General features: G+C 40.6%; 3 protein-coding genes across 6 annotated transcripts; 2 read left to right on the forward strand and 1 right to left on the reverse strand.

The window, feature by feature from the left end:
- The first annotated feature begins 7,851 nt into the window (after positions 1–7,851).
- LOC115742294 (protein yippee-like At4g27745) lies at positions 7,852–8,540 on the forward strand. Its single transcript, XM_030676497.2, has 2 exons — positions 7,852–8,023; positions 8,136–8,540. Exons 1-2 carry the CDS (start codon positions 7,931–7,933, stop codon positions 8,358–8,360), a joined length of 318 nt encoding a protein of 105 aa, XP_030532357.1. The 5' UTR covers positions 7,852–7,930; the 3' UTR covers positions 8,361–8,540.
- A 489-nt stretch (positions 8,541–9,029) lies between these two features.
- LOC115742251 (protein yippee-like At4g27745) lies at positions 9,030–11,072 on the forward strand. Of its 3 annotated transcripts, none has more exons than XR_007196628.1 (3): positions 9,030–9,893; positions 10,008–10,144; positions 10,466–10,769. XR_007196628.1 is itself a non-coding variant. In XM_030676416.2 (3 exons), exons 2-3 carry the CDS (start codon positions 10,052–10,054, stop codon positions 10,852–10,854), a joined length of 321 nt encoding a protein of 106 aa, XP_030532276.1. In that variant the 5' UTR covers positions 9,395–9,893; positions 10,008–10,051; the 3' UTR covers positions 10,855–11,072. The 3 variants fall into 3 exon arrangements, 2 of the variants coding, with proteins under 2 accessions (XP_030532276.1, XP_030532277.1); XM_030676416.2 differs by having other exon boundaries at positions 9,395–9,893; positions 10,627–11,072; XM_030676417.2 differs by lacking the exon at positions 9,030–9,893 and having other exon boundaries at positions 9,906–10,144; positions 10,627–11,072.
- Positions 11,073–14,846: 3,774 nt separating this feature from the next.
- LOC115742250 (dof zinc finger protein 1-like) lies at positions 14,847–16,930 on the reverse strand. 2 transcript variants are annotated; one of them, XM_030676413.2, is made up of 2 exons: positions 16,653–16,930; positions 14,847–15,936 (listed from the first exon to the last, which is right to left on the reverse strand). In XM_030676413.2, the coding sequence occupies exons 1-2, from the start codon at positions 16,677–16,679 to the stop codon at positions 15,178–15,180; spliced, it is 786 nt and encodes a 261-aa protein (XP_030532273.1). In that variant the 5' UTR covers positions 16,680–16,930; the 3' UTR covers positions 14,847–15,177. The 2 variants fall into 2 exon arrangements, with proteins under 2 accessions (XP_030532273.1, XP_030532275.1); XM_030676415.2 differs by lacking the exon at positions 16,653–16,930 and adding an exon at positions 16,185–16,564.
- Positions 16,931–23,233: the final 6,303 nt, after the last annotated feature.

Here is a 23,233-nt window from a genome sequence, read left to right on the forward strand (position 1 = left end):
TGCTTCCGTTACTCTCTCTTTCTTTCCTTTTTTTTTTTATATTTATTTATATATGTGTGTGTATTTATATATATATATATGTATATGTACATATATGTTTCCCAAGAGTACTAGGTTTTATTATGGTTTTAATTTTTTTTTTATTTGCTAACGTTAAATTGTCCTATCAAAAGAAAAAAAAAATATTGCGCAAGAAGGACCGGCCAAAACCATCGGCCATCTCGTTGGATATCGTTGCAGGAGTTTCATGCCTCCGTAATGGGCTCCGGTATGAGCCATAACTGTCTGCTCGTCATAGTCATCTTATCATTGCCGCCCTGCCTCCCGACAAGATTAATGATATCAATTGAATTTCGCGCTTCTTCCGATTTTTACTAATTTGTCCAAAAAAACCGGAGGTGTTCGAATAGATATTTATGGTTAGAGAATCGCGTGGAGTGTTACGAGCAACTCAGCTAATCCTCAATGTAAGAGGCTTATCGAAATGCCTAAATTAAGATTAAACGATACCACGTCAAATCCAATTTACAGAACTCCAAGAATGTGCACAAATTATTATTATTATTATTATTATTATTATTAATCATTTGACAAACAAATATGGATTTTATTTGAAATTTGGATGCATTCATGTGCTTACCCTGAGTTTGGTCCGACTTCGAGAGCATTGCATCTGAGTTGTCTTATCCTCTGTATTTATTAGGGATCCTACTCTTGACTCTAATTAGGCTGAAAATCCCTTCTCATTACTTAATTACCATGTATAGCAAAAAGTTATCTTGCACTGTCTTCCTTAATTGGCTTTGCTTTTGATTGCGAGCGAACCCATATCCAAAATTCATTGTCCTGCTAAATCTGCTTCTCTATTTCTCCCACCCCTAATCTGAAATTTCATTGTTTTTTAACTTGTGCTAATCCTTATGTGAATCCACATTTACCTCCCCGAATTAATAGATGTTTACGATAGATTTGTTATATTAAATCAATCCTTCATTGTATTTCGCTTTCCTTTTCTTTTTTTATCCGTGCTGCGAATTTCTTAAGTTTCCGGTAAATTCGTCTCGTGGTTCATTTGAAAATCTTAACATTTCAAAATGATCCAATGTTGCATAGAGCGAACCGAATTGCGAATCTGATCTTTTCATGTAGTGAAACAGATGTGTCGAAAGTCCAAAACTCAAAGCGGATTTCATGAGCACGAAGATACCAGACATGAAGTACAAAACATTCGACGCTAAGCGAATTTGTGAAGTCCTTGGTCGGGGTGTGTTTGGACAAGACCTTTTTGGGAAGTAGAGGGGAGAATTACCAAAAAAGTCATAGATCTATTACATTTAAGCCAATTCAACCTTCTTCTTTTTTTGCCGATTCAACCATAAACCTTTTGCAATTGTGCCAATTCAATCCATTTAACTAATCGGCACTAATGTGACGCCGCCGACACTGACGTGGAAAATTTTTACAAATATTTTAATTTTTTCAAGTTTTTAATTACTTTTATTATCTTTTATGTCTTTTTTTGGGGAGGGGGGGTTTGGGCCGGCAAGAACTGTCGACCACTAGCCGAGGCCCGACGGAGGTTGCCGACCACCGGGCGAGGGCCTGCGAGCCCTCACTAGCAGCTGGTGAGGGTGTTAGTCCTCGTTTGCCTTAGGCCGGTCGACGATAGGAGGCTTTAGCCCAACCATGAAAAAAAATTGAAAAAATTATTAAAATAATAATTAAAAATTTAAAAATTATTAAAAGTATTATTAAAAAAATTGGCACGTCAGCACCGGCCGGCCAAATGGACTAAATTGGCTAAAAAAAAAGTTTATTACTGAATTGGTATAATTACAATAGATTTAGGACTTTTTTGATCATTTTCTGGAAAGGAGAGAGCGAATTTTTACATTATTTTTTAATGTTCCTCCAGACTAGAAAAAGTGTGCTTTTCTTTACCCGACGCATCCAAATCTTTCCGTTGCACATAGATCTTTCAACATAGAATTTGCGGGTCACCGAATTTTTCCTTCTGTTTTGTTTAACTTAATCGACGACATCTTTGTCCAAGTTTCATACCATTAGACCTTAAAAGAAATTATGACACATCTCCTTATTTTTTTATGTGTGTGGTTTGGAGAAGTAAAAGTAACCAAATGGAGATTATGGTAAACTTAAGCTGTTTCCGGGCACGCAGTAGGTCTCGATGATGTGGGGATTAGGTAAAGTTAAAAATCTACACGGAGAATCGCGTTTGATTGTAGTATCAAAGTACCTCTCCATCCTAATTTTATTTTAAGAGTGATAAATACTCGGTAAATACAGGGAGAAGGGAAAACGACATGGATGATCACTGAATATTGGTGTAAAAAGTAATGTCGTTCTTAAACTCTTTATTTATTCAACGTCGTCCCCAAATTTTAAATCAATGTACTACGATCGTCGCTGAACTTTTAATACATATTCAATTTAGTCTCTGGATAATATGAAAATGCTCAATGTTGTACCTAAATTTTCATATATTCTATGAACAAGATTGAATATTTACTAAAAGTTTAGTCACCATATTAAACAAATTAAAAAGTTAATGGACGCCATTGCACATTTGGCCAAAGTGCACACGTTATTCGGATAATTATCACATACGAGGAAAATGAAATCATTTACTTATGGTTGGTGATTTCGTATTTCTTTTTAAAGGACTATTTCTACTGTACACTTGAGCGAAAGAAAAGCATTATGAACTAAATACGCGATTGGGCAGATTATGAAATACGAAAGAAAGAACACCCTTGCGTGAAAAAATAATAATGTTTTCGATTATATTGGAAAGAGAAGGAAAAGGAAAAAGAGGAGTAGAAAAAGAGAAAGAAAAATAGAAACTCTACGGAGAATGGGCTTTCTATTTTTTTTTTTTTGTGTGGTCAAAATGGGTTTTTTACTTATTTAAGGGAAAAAACAAACGATAACGAAAAGAAAAGAATTCGTGAAAGAAACGTAACGAAAACCAAGATGGAACCTCTAGCTTAGCTCAGCGCTTGAATGATAATCATTATATTTCTCTCTTTCTATTTCAAACTTATTTCTGAAACATATTTGAATAGAAATCATTTTGGTAACGCAATTTTATTTTTTTATTAGGTTTGGAATAGCAATGAGAAGTCTAAAATTTTTAGTTTCTCTCTTTATGGAACAGAAATAGGAAATAAGAATTTTTTTCATTATTTGCTCCCTCTCTCTCTCTCTCTCTCTCTCTCTCTCTCTCTCTCTCTCGTCCCTATCGCCGGTCCACCGTCCGCTGGTCGTCGTCTCTCTCGCGTCCCAATCGCCGGTGTGCCGATCATCAGTTGCCAATTCGCCGACCACCGATCGCAAGTTGGTCATCCGTCGATGTGCCGATCGCCGATAACTCTAGAAATTTTATATCGTTATTAAACGAATTTCTGTTTCGGGAACATAAATTTTATGTCATTAAGAAACACGTTTATTTGTTCTGAAACTCGTCTAGAAACCTCGTCAAAAATTAATTTTAAAAATAGAATAATTATCATCCGTGCCGTCCGTTAACATTTGGGCAAATCACTGACGTACCAATTCTTCACTAGTATTTGTCCTGCATTGTCTAATATATATATTGAGTATATATTTTTGGAGGGCCAACTCGCGCTAGACACGTGGCGGCAGCGGGAGAAGAATCCTTAAGCCGAGAGATACCCATGAATCACAGAAATTATTGGTAGCTTCTGGAGCACTACACGTGACATGAGCCCAACCAGTGAAATTTTGCCACGTGTACTGACATAGACGGGACTCCGGAGAATGTGGCGTGCACTCACGAATTTCTCGGTCGATGAAGAGAGGCCCGCGAACGCGGACTCTCTGCCACTCGCGACCAATCAAGAGCTTTGGACAAGAACGGCGCTCTCGGCTTTGGGAGGCTTGTTGGAGCGATGGTCACATTCCCGACTTCCTTGGCCCGCTCTTAGGAGCTTTGGATCGCGTCGCGCCCTTGAGCTGCGATTCGTTGAGCAAGCTAGTGGCTTTCTCGAAATAAGGGGCCGCCCTCGACGCGACGATCCTCGAGGTACTGATGTCCGTCTCGACAATAGTTTCCATTGCCATCCCCGGGCAAGCGTGAGCTGCTGGACCTTGCGAACTTGACAGGGAGGATGTGGTTCGACGAGTTTTTGTTGTTTTTGGTGTTGAAGAAACTGATGTAGCTGCCGTTATAGGCTGTGGAGAAGTCAGGGACGGTGCTATCACAAACGTCTGGCTGTAGTCCGCTTGTGCCGCCGGCAACTAGGGTGAGAATGGCAAAGATGAAGGTGACAGCTAAGTAGAAGGTGGTGTTGGTGTTGGTGTTGGTGTTGGAGTTGGAGTTGGTGTTGGTGTTGGTGTTGAGTAGTTAACCTTTATTGAAGAAGATTGGTGTTGATCATGCTGTCAATTGGGTAGGTCGGATCGAAAGTAATCCAATAAAAAATTGACCCATTAATATGCAATATAAATTTAGTGACTTATACCCGACTTGATCCGACCGATCCATTTACTAATATACTTCCCTTTTTAATACAACTTATGAAAATTTGTGACCACATAATTAACCCACTTTAAGCTCTTCATGTGCTTATGTTATTTGGAGGCAAAATTTAAAAAAAAAAAGTCCTAAATCTACTGTAATTATGTCATTTCAACCCTAAACATTTTTTTTTTACAATTCAGTCTTAAACTTTTTGCATTTGTGACAATTCAATCATTCCGGCCAAATTTTCTTGGAAATTGGTAATGTGGAGCATATGATCTTCAGGCACTTGAACCCGCTTGGATCATATCTAGACAAATAGAAGCAGGGCAACGAGCAATGACAAGAAATGTGCGCCGTGGTGGAAAAATGTGGGTACATCTATATCTAGACAAGTCGGTTATGGTAAGACCTACATAAACACGTATAGGCTCGGATTATTGCTCTTGAGGGTGATGAAAATATCCGTGAGGCTAGGAAATGGAATTCACATAGGTCGACTAAACAGTATTTCAATAGCAATTAGAGTTATGGATTTTCAATTTATGGGGGGGTAGGCCGGTGCCGACATAACCAATTTTTAATAAATATTTAAATATTATTTTCTCATTTTCTCATTTCCTTTTACCTTTTTTATTTGCTTTCTCTCTTTTTTTCTTCTTCCTCCAGCCGACCGTCCGGCCGGGGGCAAGGGCCGGTGAAGCTCGCCCTCACTGGCCACTAGCGAGAGCGAGCCTTTCCTACCCCTAAATCGTCTGTCAATATGAAAATAGTCCCGAGCTCATGTAAGCTACTTATAGATAGATGAGCTTGTGGCATTATCACCCAATAATTGTTCCAATCCGGCCTCACTGTCGCTGGGTGAGGTCAAGCTTTGCCGACCCTCACCTCTAGCCTGTCGCCGAATTCGGTAGGCGGCTAGAGGAAGAAGAAAAAAAAAAGAATTAATAATAAATTCGAAAAATGCTGAAATATTACTAATCACGTCAACGATTTCATGTCAAATTGTCTATAAGGATTGAATTAACACAAATGCAAACGATTTAGAACCGAATTGACAAAAAATTGTTTAAGATTAAATTGACAAAAAAAAAAAAAGGTTCGGAATTGAACTGGCATAATCGTAATAGACTTATAACTTTTTGGGTAATTTTCTCGTTATTTGGATAAAATTATAAGATGCAATATTGGCTTTCAACATTGTATATAATTTTCAATTTTTGAATCGATTCACAATGGAGAATAACATAAAATCAATACTTGTTAGTGACTTATAAAACCGCAACAAAAAATAAAGTGGAAAAATTGAAATTTCAATTAAATGGAATGTAAGATATTGTCGAAGATGATTTATGCCAATCATGGGTGGCAATGACAAGAATTAAAATTAGAATATTAAATAAAAATAATAATATCAAATGCAACGACGGAAAGTTGCACTTCAAATTTATTATTTCTCATAGAGGGCAAAGAGAAAGTCACAAATGTGAATTGAATTTGGGTCAATTGTGAATCCATTTAATACACATTTCTTCTTGGGCTTTGATGTTTTAAAGCCATTTACTATGACAGCAGAAAAATAGGGGCTAACCGCTCATGATAACTCTCCACTACTTTAGTGTGTGCAACCACCCCTCCACTTCTTTGTACGTGTGTAGAGAGAGAGAGAGAGAGAGAAAAGGGAACAGTTGTAAGTCATAGTTCTCCGAGTTATTCCTTTGTACTTTCTCTGCGTTTCGCATCAATGGTGTTTTTGGGGGGGTTTGGGATTATCTCTTGTAAGGGGAATCTTTGGGTGTGCAATATCTTTGTGGTTATGAAGGTTGTACTGCGAAAAGGTTCTGGCGTTAGATGATTCTTCCCTCTTCAAACCACTACCAAAGGTTTGTGGGACAAATTGAAGAATATCTACAAAGGGAAAATAATTTCAAACAAAATTTTTCTTCGTCAACAATTATATAGTTTAAAGATGAAGGAAGGCTCCTCTTTCCAAGAGCACCTGAATAGTTTCAACACCCTGTTAAGCAAATTGACTTCCATCGGCGTCAAAATCGAGGATGACGAGAAGGTAACACTTCTTATGTGTTCTATGCATGATACATTGGATTACTTGATCATGAATCTTAGTACTGGAACGAATCTCGACATGGATTCGATTATTGCTATGTTAGCGACGGAAGAGTCTCGTAGCAAACACTTGAGAGCACTTTTGGTAATGCTACGATGGCTAGGAGAAAATCCATGGACAAAGATTCCAGTGGGAGAAACCAGTTATGGTCCAAGTCAAAGAGGCGAACGTTGGGTCCTTGTTGGAAATGTGAACAAAAGGGTCACATGCGTAAAGATTGTAAATCCAAGGAGAATCGGCAAAATCTCAAATCCGACTCTAAAAATGCATCATCATCAACGAGTTCCCAAGGAAACATCGTTGAAAATACAGATTTATTCGAAGATGGCGAGGTGATGTCGCATGATTCAATAAAGAGCATGCAATATCAATGGATTTTGGATTCGGGCACTTCTTTCCATATGACACCACATCGGGACTGGTTCCATACATATCAACCATGTGGTAGAGGTATGGCATACATGGGCAATGATAACTCATGTTGCGTTTCGCATTAATGGTGTTTTTGGGGGTTTGGGATTATCTCTTGTAAGGGAAATCTTTGGGTGTGCAATATCTATGCGGTTATGAGAGTTCTACTGTGAAAAAGTTCTTGAGAGTGCGATCCATTGTTTGGTGTTTGTCACGTTGAGAGGTGTGCGTTGTAATTTTCCTGGTGATCAAAAAGAATTTCGTGTGATTGTCCCGTGGACCTAGACAAGTTAATCTATCGAACCACGTAAATCTGTGTCTCTCCATCTTTACTTTGTTACACTTATTTTGTTTATCGTTTTATCCAACGCAAGCATCGATTACATGTGAAAAATTATCGCAATATTTACAACTCATTCACTAAACATAACTAGTGCATAGAATAACTCAACTCAATAATATGAGTTAAGAAATGAGTTTATGACATATTTTGATAAATATAATATTGGCGGAGTTGCGTTTTAGTAAACGGGGTATTTCTTTGTTCTGTTTCTGGTTCGAAACACCGGGATTGCCCACTGGCTTTGCTTTATAACGGAGGAGAAGCGGGCTTCTTACAAATTCTGACGTTGGTCTCCGTTGGTCCTCTTCACCAAGTTTGGACAACGTTAGGACACGTGGCAAACCTCCATATGTTGGGCTCATTTCGCACATGGTACTCTCGGGAGCAGCCAACAATTTCTCCACGCGTCAGTCAATCAACTCTCTGCGTCTTTAAATTGCATCCAATCCTCGTTACCCCAGTCGAACTCGACGATCAGATCGAACTCGAGCGCTTGCTTCTTCTTCTTCTCCTTCTTCGTCGTAACCTCGTTGCTCTTCTTTCAATGGCGGAATTCGTCGGCCGTCCCTTCTTCAGCTGCAGGAATTGCCGCAACCCCGTCGCCATGGCCGACGACATCCTATCCAAAAAATTCCACGTAAGGGAAAAGAGAAACCCTCGCCCAAATCCTTCAATTCTTGTTCTTTTTGTTTCGATCGACTGTGCTTCTTTAGAATCTGAAAACGATCTTCGATATCGTTCCTCATCAGGCGAAATCGGGACCGGCCTACCTGTTCAGGAACGCGATGAACGTGGTCTTCGGACAGGCACAGGACCGGGAGCTGATGACCGGGGTCTTCGCCGTCGCGGAAATGTACTGCGGCAACTGCCACGAGGAGATGGGGTGGAAGTACGTGCGAGCCTACGATCCGAAGCAGAAGTACAAGGAAGGCCGATTCATCATCGACCTGGCGAAGATCATGAAGGAGTACTGACGCTGGTCCGCGCATGAACTGGCCTCTCGCGGTTCGGGTCTTCGCTGGCTCTGGATGCGTCTCTCGCCGCGAAACGACGTCGGATGACGTTCATATTCACGTATAATAAAAAATAACGGTTGAATTGTGAATGTACTTTATTATAATCTCGTTAAGATTAGAGAACTTGGGTTGCTTCCCCCTGTTTAATTTGGATTACCGCGGTGCTTGGATTTATTATCTCGCCGACGATTTGCACATGAACTTCGAATTCCTCTGCGACTGCGATTCCATAAGGGGTTTATTTAATGAACTGGATAAAACAATACGGGAAAAAAAAACTAAAAATGACAATGACGACAGCATTTCCATCTTTTACGATTCCGTGAAGGTGTTTATTTGATGAACCTAGCTTATGTTGACGGCAAATGGACCATTCAACGGCATTCTCTTGATCAGCTAAGGTTAGTTTTGGTCGTAACATGATTCAATAGGATCTGAAATGATGGCTTAATTATAGTTTTCACTTTTCATTCACCTAGGCCTTCACTTAGGATCACTGACGAGGAAAAATGGCGAAAGTAGGTGAAATCGCGTTGCGAAATCGACGGTCTAAATTAGGTGGGGCTTTTTCTCTGCTGAACATCATGCCATGGGCCCATGACTTCACTAACAAGATATCCATTTTTTCTTGGGGGGACACTCTCTCTCTCTCTCTGTAAAATTATCCAAAGGTGGAAAATTGGCCGAAGGAATTTGACCGTACACGAGATGGACTCCAAGGAGGCGTCGACTGCTCCTCTTACTTCATCGTAGCCGTCAAAATGGCGTGGGACCAATCCAATCTGACGGTCACGATGAACTGGTCTCAGGCGCAACCAATTCCGCCAAGAAAAGTACCCGCGGGGGCGTGGGCCGCAGTCTACGAAGCGCGCAACTTAAAACCATTGGCGGACCCCGACCCGGACCCGGATCTGGACCGGACCGAGTGGAGCGTGGGTCTACAGTTCGGTGCACTCTGCTGCTAATCGGTTCGGTCCGGACCGGCCCGACTCACCTCATGGATGGCATTCCCGGAGCTCCAGCTCGCGCGATGACTTTGAGGGGGTCCGTCTCCTCTCTTGAGAAGTCGAGCACAAAAATATTGGATGAGCTTCGCGAGGGTCGGAAAAAGATCGGTTCTTTAAATTTCTCTGTTGACTGTTGATCTTCGATCGGCTCTTGCTTGATCCGGCGGAGAATCGACAGCTCAGATCCCAACCCATTTCCAAGTTTACTGTTCGAATTGACTAGTGGGTCATTACGCCCATCGGTTTGCGTTGGACTGTTCTGCTCTCTTGCTTCTAGTTACTGCTCCAGTCACTCGCTACGCGAATTGATTTCTCGGTTGTGTGCTCTTCTGGGGGATCTTCGATTTGCCCGTTCTGTCCCTGTCGAACCGGCTGTCTGTTCCGTGGAATCTTTACTCAATCCGGAGGAAGTCCATTCTGCTGCAATCTCGCACGCTAAAACCTCTGTTTTGGACTTTTGGGTCGTCGCCGTGTTCTTCTGTAGGTGAGAAAAATCTGCGGTTTCTTTGTCGATTTGTGTTCGTCTACAGATTCCACCGGCGGGTTTTGTTCTTCTGATCTGCGTTTGTTTGCTCGCTGCTTTTGTTGGCTTACACAGCTTGAGGTTGTCTTAGTAGGAGGTTTTGAGTTCTTTTGCCATCAATGGAGGGAGTTGTGGGGCCTCGGGTGTACAGCTGCTACAATTGTCGAAACCATGTTGGTCTTCACGATGATATTATCTCCAAGGACTTCCAGGTGAGGCGCGTTTAGTTTTCTGAGCGAATGTTTTCTTGTTCTTGACCGTTCTGTGGACTCGCAATGTTTCAGCTCGGTGATGTTTGTAGTTTTCAACACATTTGAGCATTGCGCTTAAGTAATAATCGGTGCGACCCTCGTCGCGTGTCGGCCGTATGGAAACATGTTACAAACAGATTGCTGGTAGGAAAGATTCGTAATTGAATAGAATCAGCAAAAATGTCTTGTCATGTCTTAAATTCCGAGTTCATACTCCATTTATGCCTAAAGGCCTTTTCAAAGCTTTCAATTAGAAGGTGAGATTTGTCATTGGCATTACAGGTAGGAGAGGATCTGGCTTTGTCTCGCATTAGATGGCTAAATGGTGTTCAATCTCATTACTTTTGTTTGTAGCTATTGGTATTGTTTCCAAGTCCTTGTCAGTCATCAAAATTCAAGCATATGAATCAGTTTAATGGGGGTCTGGAGATTTTTGTTCTTAGGGAATAAATGGCCGGGCTTTTCTGTTCTCTCACGCCATGAACATCATCGTGGGGGCCCAAGAAGATCGGCGCCTCCGCACTGGTCTTCATACGGTTGCTGACATATCCTGTGCCGATTGCCACGAGGTGTTGGGTTGGAAGTACGAGAGGGCCTACGAGGCTTCACAGAAGTATAAGGAAGGAAAATTCATATTCGAGAAGGTGAAGATCGTTAAAGAAAATTGGTAGCAGGAGCACCAGCTGATGTTCATGCTTGACAAAACATTAATCCTCCTAAATCGCGATGCTTATATGAATGTGTAGATAACCCAATCTCTGTGTACAGAGATTTCTCAGCTGATTAAAATTTGGTCCTAAGAACTGTGGAATCTTGCCATGTGTGGTGTCTGGAAGTTGCATATCGCTTTCACTTTTTGTACATGTGAAAATGTCTGATTTTACTTGGATTTTCACTTCCCTTCAGTTAGTAGCTGTGATTTATAGGTTCTTGACATCGAGCTCTTGAATTTCGAGGTTTCCAACTAGCGAAAGAAAACCATGGTATTGTACAAACATAAGATCCCTGACCGGTCTGCTTGAACATTCATGACTCACAAGAAGGTTTTAAGTTGAAGTGGCTACTTTGGAGTGTTTCCTTCCGTCCCTTTTGGTTTCTGCAATGCTTCTGGGTTGCTTGCGATGCAGAAAAAGTTTCTGCTTGGTGGAGATCTGAGGTCTTCTCAATAGTTTCACATTTTCCTTTCCAGAGATGTTGTAAATTGTTACTCTCATGTTTCCGAATCTATCAAGTCGAGGTATGTTTCCACTATTCTAGAGGTCCAGGAGCTAAAACACATGCGATTAGCGGGGGAAGTTGGACTATGAAGCGTCTCTGTTTTATGCTCATATAGCTTATAAAAACTTGTCTATGTGATTTCGCAATTCCCTGTCACGTTTCGCTTTCCTGACTCTTAATACTATGAAAGCCTCCTTCTCCAGTGTCAGCTATCCTCAAGGCATTCAGTAGTGTTATGTCCATAACTGGCCGATTTTTCAGCTTAGGTTTCTGGAAAATGGTAAGTACTTGATTGTTCAAGTTGAATTTGCGAGCCATTTGTGTTGAACTATCTGCCTTCATTGATATGGCGATGCCCCCTGTATTCCCCATAGCTCACCAGATCCGTGGCAATAGCTTATTATGCATGCTCTAAAATGGAGTTCGGGTTGGAGGTGGAGATTGCGCCGGCTAGAGCTCGAAACACTTGGTTACCTCCTTGGAGTTGCAGATGCACTTCACCACCTTATCCTTTTTCCTTTTTTTTTTTCTGGAAAAAGCACAGCACTCTGCATCAGGTACATGGAATTGGTAGTCTCTGTATTTACAATTCTCTTATGGGTTGTTGAAGCTTACTAAAGGTATTGCTACATGCGATACGAGCAAGGTCTATGTAGTTAGCTTCCTTATTGCATCTGTTTGGCGTGCTCTTTTGATGGTTGGCTAGGAAAACTGCAGCCACTCTGTAAAGAGTAAACTTTGTGGATATTTAACCTTAAAGGAATGACCATCTTTGATAGACTTGTTTCTGCAGCAACATGTTTTTAACTTCTAAGGCTGATTTCACGTTGAAAAAAGAGATGGTATGGATTTGAATCTTTGTGTCCCGATTCCAGTAACTACTGAAATTTATACGACGACGGCGAGGAAGAACTTTGAACCCGCCGGTTCGTATCCAGAGGTCAGCGAAAGGAGCCCCAAACGCATGGACGGAGATCTGAGTCATCTAACGTGATTCAGTGCGTTTCATAGCATAGGCGTTTCGATTTCTTCTCTGTTATTGTCGGAGCTTTCATAACAGGACAAGTTTGATTTTCTCACACTAACCTAATACGAACAGTTCTAATATTTTGGGCGTTCACTTGGGATTTTGAGGAGAAATTCTCAGCTGAGTTGTGTCTACAGCTCAATGATATAACCTAAGTGGATTTGCATTGCTCTTAAACACATTCATCTGGTCATCAACCATCACACGACGTCGTAAAATCATACTTTCCGAATATTGTCACATTTTGCCCTAGGCTATTACAAAATGTGGCAAATCTCGAATAAAGAACTTGCTGAGAATGATGCGTTCCGTTATAAACGATCGTGTATCTGCGCCTTACAAATCCCGAAGATGTGCACAGCGGTGCGACATCATAGACTGACCCGTCAAAGAGCGACTCGATTCGATGATGTCGCACCAATCATTGTCATGGGCGCGCTGAAAAAAGTAAAGAATTCGCGTAGGGCAGCCAATGCAGTCATAAGAAGAGCCATGTGTGCCGAGATGAGTCGAAAGCTAAAGAAGCCAGTCTCTCCAGAAGTTAATGTTCAGTAGACTGGATGAAGGTCGCTAGCTCGAGCTCTGCGAGTCTCAAAAACCCTAGCTACATGCAAAAATGCCATGAAGGAAACACAGACCCCAGAAAGAGAGAGAGAGAGAGAGAGAGAGAGAGAGAATAAATGCTAACACATGTTGTTTACCTAATTAGCCCATCAGCACCGACACAGTAGGGTTTCGAGCGTACCGCAAAATAGTAAAGATGGACGATGATATCAGAACTCAGACCCGTCCATGGCCTGCTTCAGCTTTCACAGAAATGGAGGGACACGAGGGACAAGAACGTGGGGGGCGAGAGAGACGAACGAATAGCCCGAGTTTAGCAAAAAAAAAAAAACCCACAACACCCCCCAATCATCATCATTGCCTCGCTCGCGACCTTTCACCACTTGGTGAAGAACAGACGTCAAGAATAATTTACTGCTCATCCCAAGTTGTAGAATGCTTGCGTGGATTCGAGGGGAAGGAGGGTTGATGGGAACGATGCTGAGGTTGTCTTTAGGACCAGCCCCTAGGGCAAAAAGATTCATTCCTCGCTTGCATGGAGAAGAAGCGAGAGAGAGGAATGAATCTTGGAACAAAATGCCTCTGTAGATCTCAGAATTTTTGGAACGTTTCTTCTGTTCCATGACATACTTACTTAGCCATGATCAACAACACGCCGCATTTGCAGTTGCGGACAATAGTTCACAACCAGCCATATACAAATACTTAATGGATACAACAATAGTCATGAACCTTTTTGTTCATTCATCAAGTTAGTCCTTCATATTTTGTTTTGATCGATTAACCTCTAATCATTTCCAATTTTGCTCGCTCAAATCGTAGGCTGCAACCACTAGACATCCGCTCGCTTTAGTACTTATTGACTAGATGTAAAAAGTTTAGAACTTGATGAATTCAAATAAAACGCGGAGTCAAGAAATTTTCAAGTATGCTTGTCCCACTTTGAATATATATATATATATATATATCTAGAGAGAGAAACCCTAATGATGAAAGTGGGATGCCATGTGAAGCTGCGCACAACTTGCTGGCGCGGGGAGGGAAAGTGGAAGATGGGTCATACTCGTTCACATTCCACGCACCTCTCGTCCTCTGGTCCTTCCTTCCCCACTCATTTCTTATTCTCCACCTCCCACTCGCTCCATTCATTCAATCAGCTTTTCTGGGTTGCGAGAAATCTTTGCCACAAGATGATGCTGCTCTTGCTGGTGTCTTGATGAGAAAATGATAAGACCAGACCAGACCAAACACTTTTGATTGAAGAGAAAGGAGGAGAGAGGAGCACGAGCGCACACTCGCACGTAGTTATATCATAATACTATCATGTGCTGTAAAGATAAAGGATTGACAAGCCATCAATCATTCCAACGCACTTTACCAAGAAAAGAAGGAAAAAAGAAGAATCGCCACAGACATTCCTGACTTCCCAAAGTAAAAATGATTTTCTGCTACGCTACTGTTAATCAAGCCATCTCCGCAGATGCCAATGCAAAATACTGAGCAAGCTCTGCGATCTCTCCTCTTGCAGTGAGGGAAGAAGATGCTGATACTAGGCCTTAGCCAAAATTTTTATGTGCTGTATATACTTTCTTTTCTTAGTTATACAGGATTTAAAAGAAAAAAATAAATTTTTTCTTCAAACCTTTCAAATGAAAGAAGAAAATGGGTCATGAAAAACTAAAATCAAATTCAATTATTTGGATTAAAAGAAATATATAAATCTAGTAAAACTCCAAAAGAAAAAAAAAATGAAATAATCAATAGTGGGACGATTAAATGCATGGTCCATTCGAATTTGATTTATGGATTGGACAGAATAGTCGTTGAATTCTCGAGAATGTACTAATTTCTCCATTATGAAACCTCTCAAGCATATCCCCATTGATCAAGTTGCTAAGACAAGGTGAACAAAAAACCCATAAGCACCGAAGAATATGTAAGAAACCAATGAAATGAAGGCAAGCAAAGCAACCAAACTCGCTCAGTGGAAAGACAGTAATTAAGAAAAATGAAGAAACCATTTTACCCCTATCCGTTTGTCTAGCTTTCCATCATACCCTAGAAGCAAAGTCACACTCAGAAGAAATAAATCAAAAGGAAAATCAAACTCATCCTGAATTCTTGCAAATGCTTTTCATGCAAGAAGAGCTGCTATCTTTCTGTCATATGACCATGTCAACTGTCATCACCAGGATCCTCCACCCAACAATCCGCTCCAATACCCAGTTGATGAATCTCCATGTTGCCCCCTATTCATTTGGTCGAACTCAGCAGCCCTCGAAGGCGCTTGTCTGAACTCCCCAGCTTCAAGGCCAGCCAGAGAGAAATATTGGAGGGTGGTTGGCTTGAGTTCTTGCAGAGGAAACCCAGCTGATGACGAATACATGCAGGCGCTTGAATCAGGCCCGGGAATCGCCATTAAACTACTCAGGCTCAGACCGCTAGGACCAGCCCCACCGCTCTTCAGAAGCTCCATTGGGGAAGAAGAAGAAGAAGAGCTAGGGTTTGGAAGATGGTGGCTAATAGCAGCGTAAGCCTGAGCCGGCAAGTAGCTGGACAGGATCAGATCTTGGCTTTCATGGAGCTTGTTATTAGGGTTTTGAGGGTCGGAGTGAAGGATGGTGGTAGGAGGTGGTGGACTCAGATTGGGAACATTCTTGTTCTTTGACGATGGCAACGAACTTGAAGATGAAGATGGTGATGGTCTCTTGTTCTTCCTTGACCCACCACCCACAGGGACGTTTCTGAGAGAACCACCCTCAGTCCAGTACCTCCTACAGGTCTTGCAGAAGTATCTGGGCTGAGAGAGGTTGTAATTGTTGTAGTAACAAAACTTGGTGTGTGTGGAACTGCACCTTGGGCAGTTTAAAGCTTGGTCCTTTTGTGGCCTTGACCTTAGGGCAGGCCTCGGTGAGCCCTCCATGGCTTTAATAGCCCCAATTCCCTGTACATCATTCCACAACAAAAATAAAAGGAAAGAGAGAACAGTTAAAAGTGCCAAACAATACTGAGAAAAGGTCTAGGACTTCATCATCCAAGAGAATGAAAAAGATTGGATCACTCAGAATTAGTGTGGGAGAGAGAGAGGGAGAGAGAGAGAGAGAGAAGAAAAAAGGGAAAAACACACAGGACAGAGGAAAGAAAACAAAAGCAGTTAACTTTTGACAACTTTGAGGGGGGAGGTTTCCTTACATGTTTACAAGGGAAAAAGAACAAAGAGGAGCAACTTTCCCAGATCCCTTTATCAGCAGGTGGGAAAGAGAAAGAGAGAGGGAGAGAAAAAAGAAGGGGTGCAGTACTTTCAACAGAGAGATAATGATGACGATGAAAGCTTTCTTCTTGTTAAGAAACCAAGCTAACCCACACAAAATTCAAAGGGGGAGTAGTAGTATTTAGTGGGAAGCTAAGCATCATTTCATGGGTGGAAAGAAAAGTTTCGACTTTTCTGAAGCAGATAAAAATCAACCAAAAAGCTTCATCCAAAGCTCCAACCTTTTTTTCTTCTGTACGCCTTTGAGAAAAATCTCCCACACACCCTTTTCCTCCGCAGGAGACACGGACACGAAAACATAGGGAAATCAAACGACGACGAGGACGATGATGATGATGATGATCGGAGAAAGAGAAACAAGTAAAAAAAAAATGTCTTCTTGTCTTTACCTGTCGCCACTGAGCAGCAGCATCCATGGGATGAGTCGCTCTCTTTCTTGCAGCTCCTCCTCCTCCTCCTCCTCTTCTTCTTCCTCGTTCTGCCTTGTGGCTTGTGTAATCTTATCAGTGGAAAGAGAGAGAGAGAGAGAGAGGGAGGGAGATAGAGAGGGGTACTTTTGTCTATCAGTTAATCTTTCGCTGTCCCAAATTAATTGTGGGATGAAACATCACAGAACTCTCACAGACACACGCTTTTTTATTTTAATCGAGAAAAATCGAAATCCGTGTATGTTTTCGGGATTGGCAATCTTTTATTCTTCGAGGAATCGGGGGTGTCTCGAGTGCAAATCCTACGTGGACCTAAAGGAGGCGTGGGGGTTTGGCGAGCTCCTCTTCCTTTCTGACCAAACCACACCAGGAAGTGACTGAGAATTTTCCTCCCATTCTCATTCCCATTCCCTGTTCGCCATTATTTGTACCTCATAAAAATTCTCTCAGAGGGTTTAGAGATATAGAGAGAGAGAGAGAGAGTGCGCAGAGGTAGGTCGGCTATTCCACGCCCTCCCTCCCCTCCCCTGAAGCTAACTTGGGTCTCTGTCGCCGCCATCACAGGAGCAGTGAAGAATGCTTGATCAAAATCCCCCCCGTGAACAGAAGCAGCTCTCTCTTTGTTACGTCATCGAGGTACAAAGCAATCATGAAGTCTAGAAATGATCCAGTCCGGTTTCATATCAAAACTGGCAACCGAACCGAAGGAATCGGTTCCTCAATTTTCGGAATAGAAATCCGATTGAAGGTGTCTGAACTGGATTGATATGTGGATTCGGGCAATTCAGAAAAACCGATTGCATATATTTGAAATACATATTCATAATTTAAATATGTAAAAGTACCTCTAAATATTAAAAGTTTAAATGATTCATTTAAATATTTTTAATAAATTGAATTGAAATTAAAAAAAATTAGCTAGTCTGATCGGGGTGGTCCGGGTGGGCGGTTCCACCCGTGGAACGAGGAACCTAATCAGCCTTTCTGAAAACTAAATCGAATTGTTAGGAATGTGAATCTTCGAAGAGAACAAAAGAGAAAAGAAGATAAGCAAATTTTTACTTTGAAAAACCCTTCTAAATCATAAAGGAAAAAAATCATAGTGCTACACTACGCAATCTCTTCACTATGAGTAAGAATATCAATATTACAAGCTTCAATGTTACAAATATAAAAGATATGGCTCCCAGTGTATAGCGGGAGTCTAGGGCACACATACTTATGATGAAAATTACAGGGATCAATACATCGTGAGTGTCATAATTTGTGTACGGCGTTCACTTGAGTGCCATAACTTTCAAAACGTTCACTTAAGTGTCATAACTTTCAAAAATCGTTTACTTGAGTGCCACGTCAGAGCAAAATCGTTCACTTGAGTGCTACAGCAACTTTTTCGGCGTATCATGCCAGCTTTTCGGCGTCCATGTCAACATGACACTCAATTGAATGATTTGTGAAAGTTATGACACTTAAATGAACGTTTTGAAAATTATGGCACTCAAGTGAATGCCGTACAAAAGTTATGGCACTTCTAGTGTACTTTTCTCAAAATTACAATATGCCATGCAAAAATTCTATGCTTAATATTCATGAGTATGCCATGTAAAAGCTCTGCGTTAATATATATATTTTTATCATAGTCCACAAATCTACCAATCTTCCACTTGGAGGCGAATCTTCAAAACAACAATAATCTTTCACAGTCTTCACTTATCATTGTAACCCAAATGGCCTAAGGCACAACCTCAATTTTTCAATGGCGATAACCTTTGTTTACATATATGATGGATTTTTTGCACCAAGAATCTTCTTCAATGACAATGTCTCATCATTAATTGGTTGACGAATATGATGATACTTTAACTCAATGTGCTTTGTCCTTCAATGAAATATCAGATTCTTTGCAAGACAAATAGCACTCTAACTATCACCGAAAAGAACAATGCTATCCTGCTCATTGTCTATCTCCTTCAGAAATTTGTTTGACCAAATCATCTCCTTACCAACTTCGGATATAGTAACATACTCTACTTCAGCGATTGAGAGAGATACACGCGTCTAAAGTCTAAACATCCAACCGATTGCAATGCCACCTAAAGTAAAAACATAACCCAAGGTGCTCTTTCTATTATCCAAGTCACCACCAAGATCTACATCAACAAAGCCTTACAACATAACATCATTTTTCATAAAACATAATGACATACCCGAAGTGCCTCTCATGTATCTTAGTAACTACTTTACTGCTTTCTAATGCTTTATTCCTGGATTAGCCATGTATATGCTCATAACTCCCATTGCATGAGCTATGTCCGGTCCGGTATACACCATAGCATACATTACATGTCAACAGGTGACACATAAGGCACCTTAGCCATATATTCTCGCTCCTCATCTATCTTTGGCGATTGCTCCTTCGAGAGCTTAAACCGATTTCCTAAAGGAGTACTTATAGGCTTTGCATTATGGACTTCGAATCTATCCAACACTTTCTCGATGTACTTTTCTTGAGATAACTTTAGAATTTCTTTGGATCTATCCCATGTGATCCTCATCCTAAAAATCTGATTCGCAGCGCCCAAGTCCTTCATCTCAAACTTTTTTGACAATTGCTACTTCAGTATATTGATTTCCCTCATGCTAGATCTTGCAATAAGCATATCATCCACATATAACAGCAAAATAATATAGCAGTCATTAAATTTTTTGAATTAACAATAATGATTCATCTCGCTTCTAGGGAACTTGTTACCACACATAAAGGTCTTAAATATCTTGTACCACCATCTAAGAGCCTGTTTCAAGCCATATAGACTTTTCTTCAACTTACGGACATAATTTTCTTTTCCGTAAAGCTGAAAATCTTCTTGTTGTACCATATAGATATCCTCCTCTAAGTTACTATGGAGGAATACAGTCTTTACATCTAACTACTCTAGATGTAAATTCTCAGCAGCAACAATATTCAACACTAGCTTGATAGTAGTCAATTTCACAATTAGAGAGAAAATTTCTGTGTAGTCAATTCATTCCTTTTGCCGAAAATCTTTTACTACTAACTTTGCTTTATATCTCTTGTTGCCATCGGGTTCTTCCTTGACCCGATACACCCACTTATTCTGCAATGCCTTCTTTCCATCCAAGAATCGAGTTAACACCAAAGTTCTATTCTTCTTGAGCGAATCCAACTCATCCCGTGTTGTTAACTCTCACTTAACAGAATCTTTAACCTGCACCGTTTTCGAAAAATTTTCTAGTTCGCAAGCGTTAGTTAAAAGCAAATAATTCAATGATGGAGAATACCCGTGTACATGTTCATATGTTCTACTAGATCTTCTCAAAATGAACTCAAGAATATATGAATCTTGTTCTAATTTTTCATTATAGTTTACAGCAGCAATTTCATGATTTCTAACCATAACACTCTTTAGAAACCCCTTCCAATTCAATTTCTTTAGTCTCCATTGTTTTCTTTTTCACCCTAGATTCTACCACAACTTTGTCCTTGTACAACAAGTTTTAATTGAATGTAACATCAGCAGTTCTTATTATTTTTCTATTTTGCTCATCCCAGAACCGATAGCCAAAATAATCAAAATCACATCCAATGAAAAATATTTTTTAGCTTTTGCATCAAGCTTAAGCACAACCAAAAACTTTCAAATGCGAGAGATTCACCTTTTTTCCACTCCATTCTTTTTCTGGTAGCTTGAAATCAAGTGGAACCGAAGGTCCTCTCGTTGATCGATATCTTGTTGTATTAATTGCATCCACCCAAAACATCTTGGGTAATCCCGCATGCATTCTCATACTTCTTCCACGCACTTTCAAAGTTCTGTTCATTATCTCAGCAACTCCGTTTTGTTGCGATCAGTAGGGAACAGTTCTTGTTATTTCGATTTCGTTCTCTGCACAAAATTGCTTGAACTCCTTGCTATCATACTCACCACCATTATCGGACCTTAGACATTTAATTTTCAAGCCAGTCTCATTCTCTACTTCAGCTTTCCATCTCTTAAAAGTAGCAAACACATCGGATTTATTTTTCAGAAAATAAACCATACATTTTTGGTGGAGTCGTCAATAAACGTGACAAAGTAGTGTGGGCCTCTGAGGGAATGCACAAGGGCTAGCCCCCACACATCTGTATGCACCAACTCTAATTTTCCTTTCTTTGGTTCTCTCCCGATCTTCGAAAAAATGACATGTTTATGCTTGCCCGTAATGCGGTCTTCACATAGACCGATATCTATGGACTTCAAATCAGCCAGTGTTCTCTTAGATGCTAACAACTTCGTCCCCTTTTCACTCATGTGTCCAAGCCTGCAATGCCACAATTTAGAATTCGCTTTCAACTCAGCAACCAATATCTATGGACTTCAAATTAGGCAGTTTTCCCTTGGATGCTAACAACTTCACTCCCATTTCGCTCATGTGTCCAAGCCTGCAGTACCACTAGTTAGAATCCACTTTCCACTCAGCAACTCATGCGGTTTCTCTTTTTAGTCATGTACAACGTTCCCGACTTTGTTGCCCATGTTACAACCAAAGCACCTTTAACTATTTTCCAAGAGCTATTCCCAAAAATAGTTATGTATCCTGTCTTGTCTAATTGACTTATAGAGTTCAAATTTTTCTTAAGTCCTAGAACATATCCGACATTATGCAACTTTCATTGATATTCGTCGGTGGTTTTAAGATAAACATCACCCCATCCCAAAATATTGAATGGTTCATCATCAGCAAGATTAACCTTTCCAAAATTTCTAGTAACAGAATTATGCATTAATTCTTTGCACAAAGTAAAGTGAAATGATGCACCTAAGTCTAGAATCCAAGACCCAATCGGACCGTCAATGCTCAAAATTCAAGTATCATTATCAAGCATCACTTCAAGAGTTGCATTTACTTATTTCTCTTCCTCTTGAAATTTCTTCTTTGGGGCTCTATAATCTCGCCTCAAATAACCCTTTTCTTTGCTATTCTAGTAAAACATTTCACCACAAAGTCTCGATTTGCTTCTCCATCAAATATACCTCGTTCAATGCGGAAGGCTTCTCGTACATGTTGGACAAGGCCCCCATCAAATCCATCGTTCCACTCTATCAAATCCATTGTTCCGCCTTCTCTCTCAACAGAGGCTGATGCATGTTCTTCCGATACAAGAAATCCTCGATCTACATCTTCCGAAAACCAAAGTCATTGCCAACAAACCGGTCGATCTTCACCTTCCGTTCATCCATATTCATTGCTTCCACTATTTCGCCAAGCCATGCTCTGACATCGGTTATTAGGTAGTCTTGGGTCTCTCTCATATCTAAAAGTTAGCTCAAAGGATGATATTTTTCCTCACACTTATAAACCGACTATCAGCCTCTTCTATGACCAATGTGGGTTAACCCTAACAATCTCTCCTTTACACATCGGGCCACGGGTTAGAGCTACAACAACCCTTATCTCTCCCGTGTGACTATTAGATCCAAACTTGTTGGTAAATTGAGCTCTATTACTAGTTGTTAGGAACGTGAATCTTCGAAGAGAAGATAAGAAACAAAAAAAAAGATGAGCGAATTTTTGAGTGAAAAAACCCTTCTAATTCAGAATGGGGCAAAATCACAGTGCTGCACTAAGCAATCTCTTCACTATGAGTATGAGTATCAATGTTACAAGCTTCAGTATTACAAATACAAAAGAGTTTACCCCACTATATAGCTGAAATCTATGGTACATATAATTATGATGGAAATTACAAGCTTGCCATGTAAAAGCTTTACACTTGATATTTATGAGTATGCCATGTAAAATCTCTGAGTTTAATATTACTTTTTTTTCTAGCAGGCTCCACAAATCCATCGCGAATTGCCCAATCCTACTGATTCTTTTTGCTCAACCCTGAGCAAGGACTAAAGTTAGCTTTATCATCCGTGCATGTTCATTAGCCAGGAAGACATAATGTTCACGTCCCAAACAGTTGCCGCATGTCGATGGAAAACGAGGTAATGTTTCAGCATGCATCGACAGCGGCTAAGCTTTGACCTTGGATTGCCAATTTGCTCGAGTCTTAATCTTTTCTGGAGCAATGATGATGATGATTTATTTCCTAATAATCCAATGCCGATATTCTTCGGTTCACGAGGGCATGACTTGGTGGATGGGTGATAGTCCACTAGGAACCGAACTTAGGTAAGACTCCGACGCCCGGTCGCTTTGCCTATCTCATCGACACCCTTGCGCATGCGCGCCTACCGTGAACTCATTGTGATAGAGGAATTTTCAAAACGTTAATAGAAGTGTCCATAGGCCTCGACGCTGCTGTGATTAAGATTTCAATTTCGAGTCTCTTAATCTTTCTCTACTTAGAGTTAATCAACACGGACACTGCTTCGTAACATTAAATCCAAGTGAAATTCCATCGAACAGCAACCTCTTATGTAATAAATCACCACAGATACAAATGTCTTGATCTATGTGGTTTTTTCTTAGGATTGGTAACAAACGATTTATTAAATTTGCATGACTGAATAAGTTCGATTGTCAATTGT

The sequence above is a fragment of the Rhodamnia argentea genome, chromosome 10, assembly GCF_020921035.1.
Source record: "Rhodamnia argentea isolate NSW1041297 chromosome 10, ASM2092103v1, whole genome shotgun sequence".
Lineage (NCBI taxonomy): Eukaryota > Viridiplantae > Streptophyta > Magnoliopsida > Myrtales > Myrtaceae > Rhodamnia > Rhodamnia argentea.

What these genes read in the sequence shown, in the direction of transcription:
- LOC115742294 (XM_030676497.2), top strand. Translation starts at nt 7,931, where the DNA reads ATGGCGGAATTCGTCGGCCGTCCCTTCTTCAGCTGCAGGAATTGCCGC. An exon ending in TCCTATCCAAAAAATTCCAC is followed by an intron (nt 8,024 to 8,135) that starts GTAAGGGAAAAG and finishes GTTCCTCATCAG; the next exon opens with GCGAAATCGGGACCGGCCTA.
- LOC115742251 (XM_030676416.2), top strand. Translation starts at nt 10,052, where the DNA reads ATGGAGGGAGTTGTGGGGCCTCGGGTGTACAGCTGCTACAATTGTCGA. An exon ending in TTATCTCCAAGGACTTCCAG is followed by an intron (nt 10,145 to 10,626) that starts GTGAGGCGCGTT and finishes TTTTGTTCTTAG; the next exon opens with GGAATAAATGGCCGGGCTTT.
- LOC115742250 (XM_030676413.2), bottom strand. Translation starts at nt 16,679, where the DNA reads ATGGATGCTGCTGCTCAGTGGCGACAG. An exon ending in CTGCTGCTCAGTGGCGACAG is followed by an intron (nt 15,937 to 16,652) that starts GTAAAGACAAGA and finishes AATGATGTACAG; the next exon opens with GGAATTGGGGCTATTAAAGC.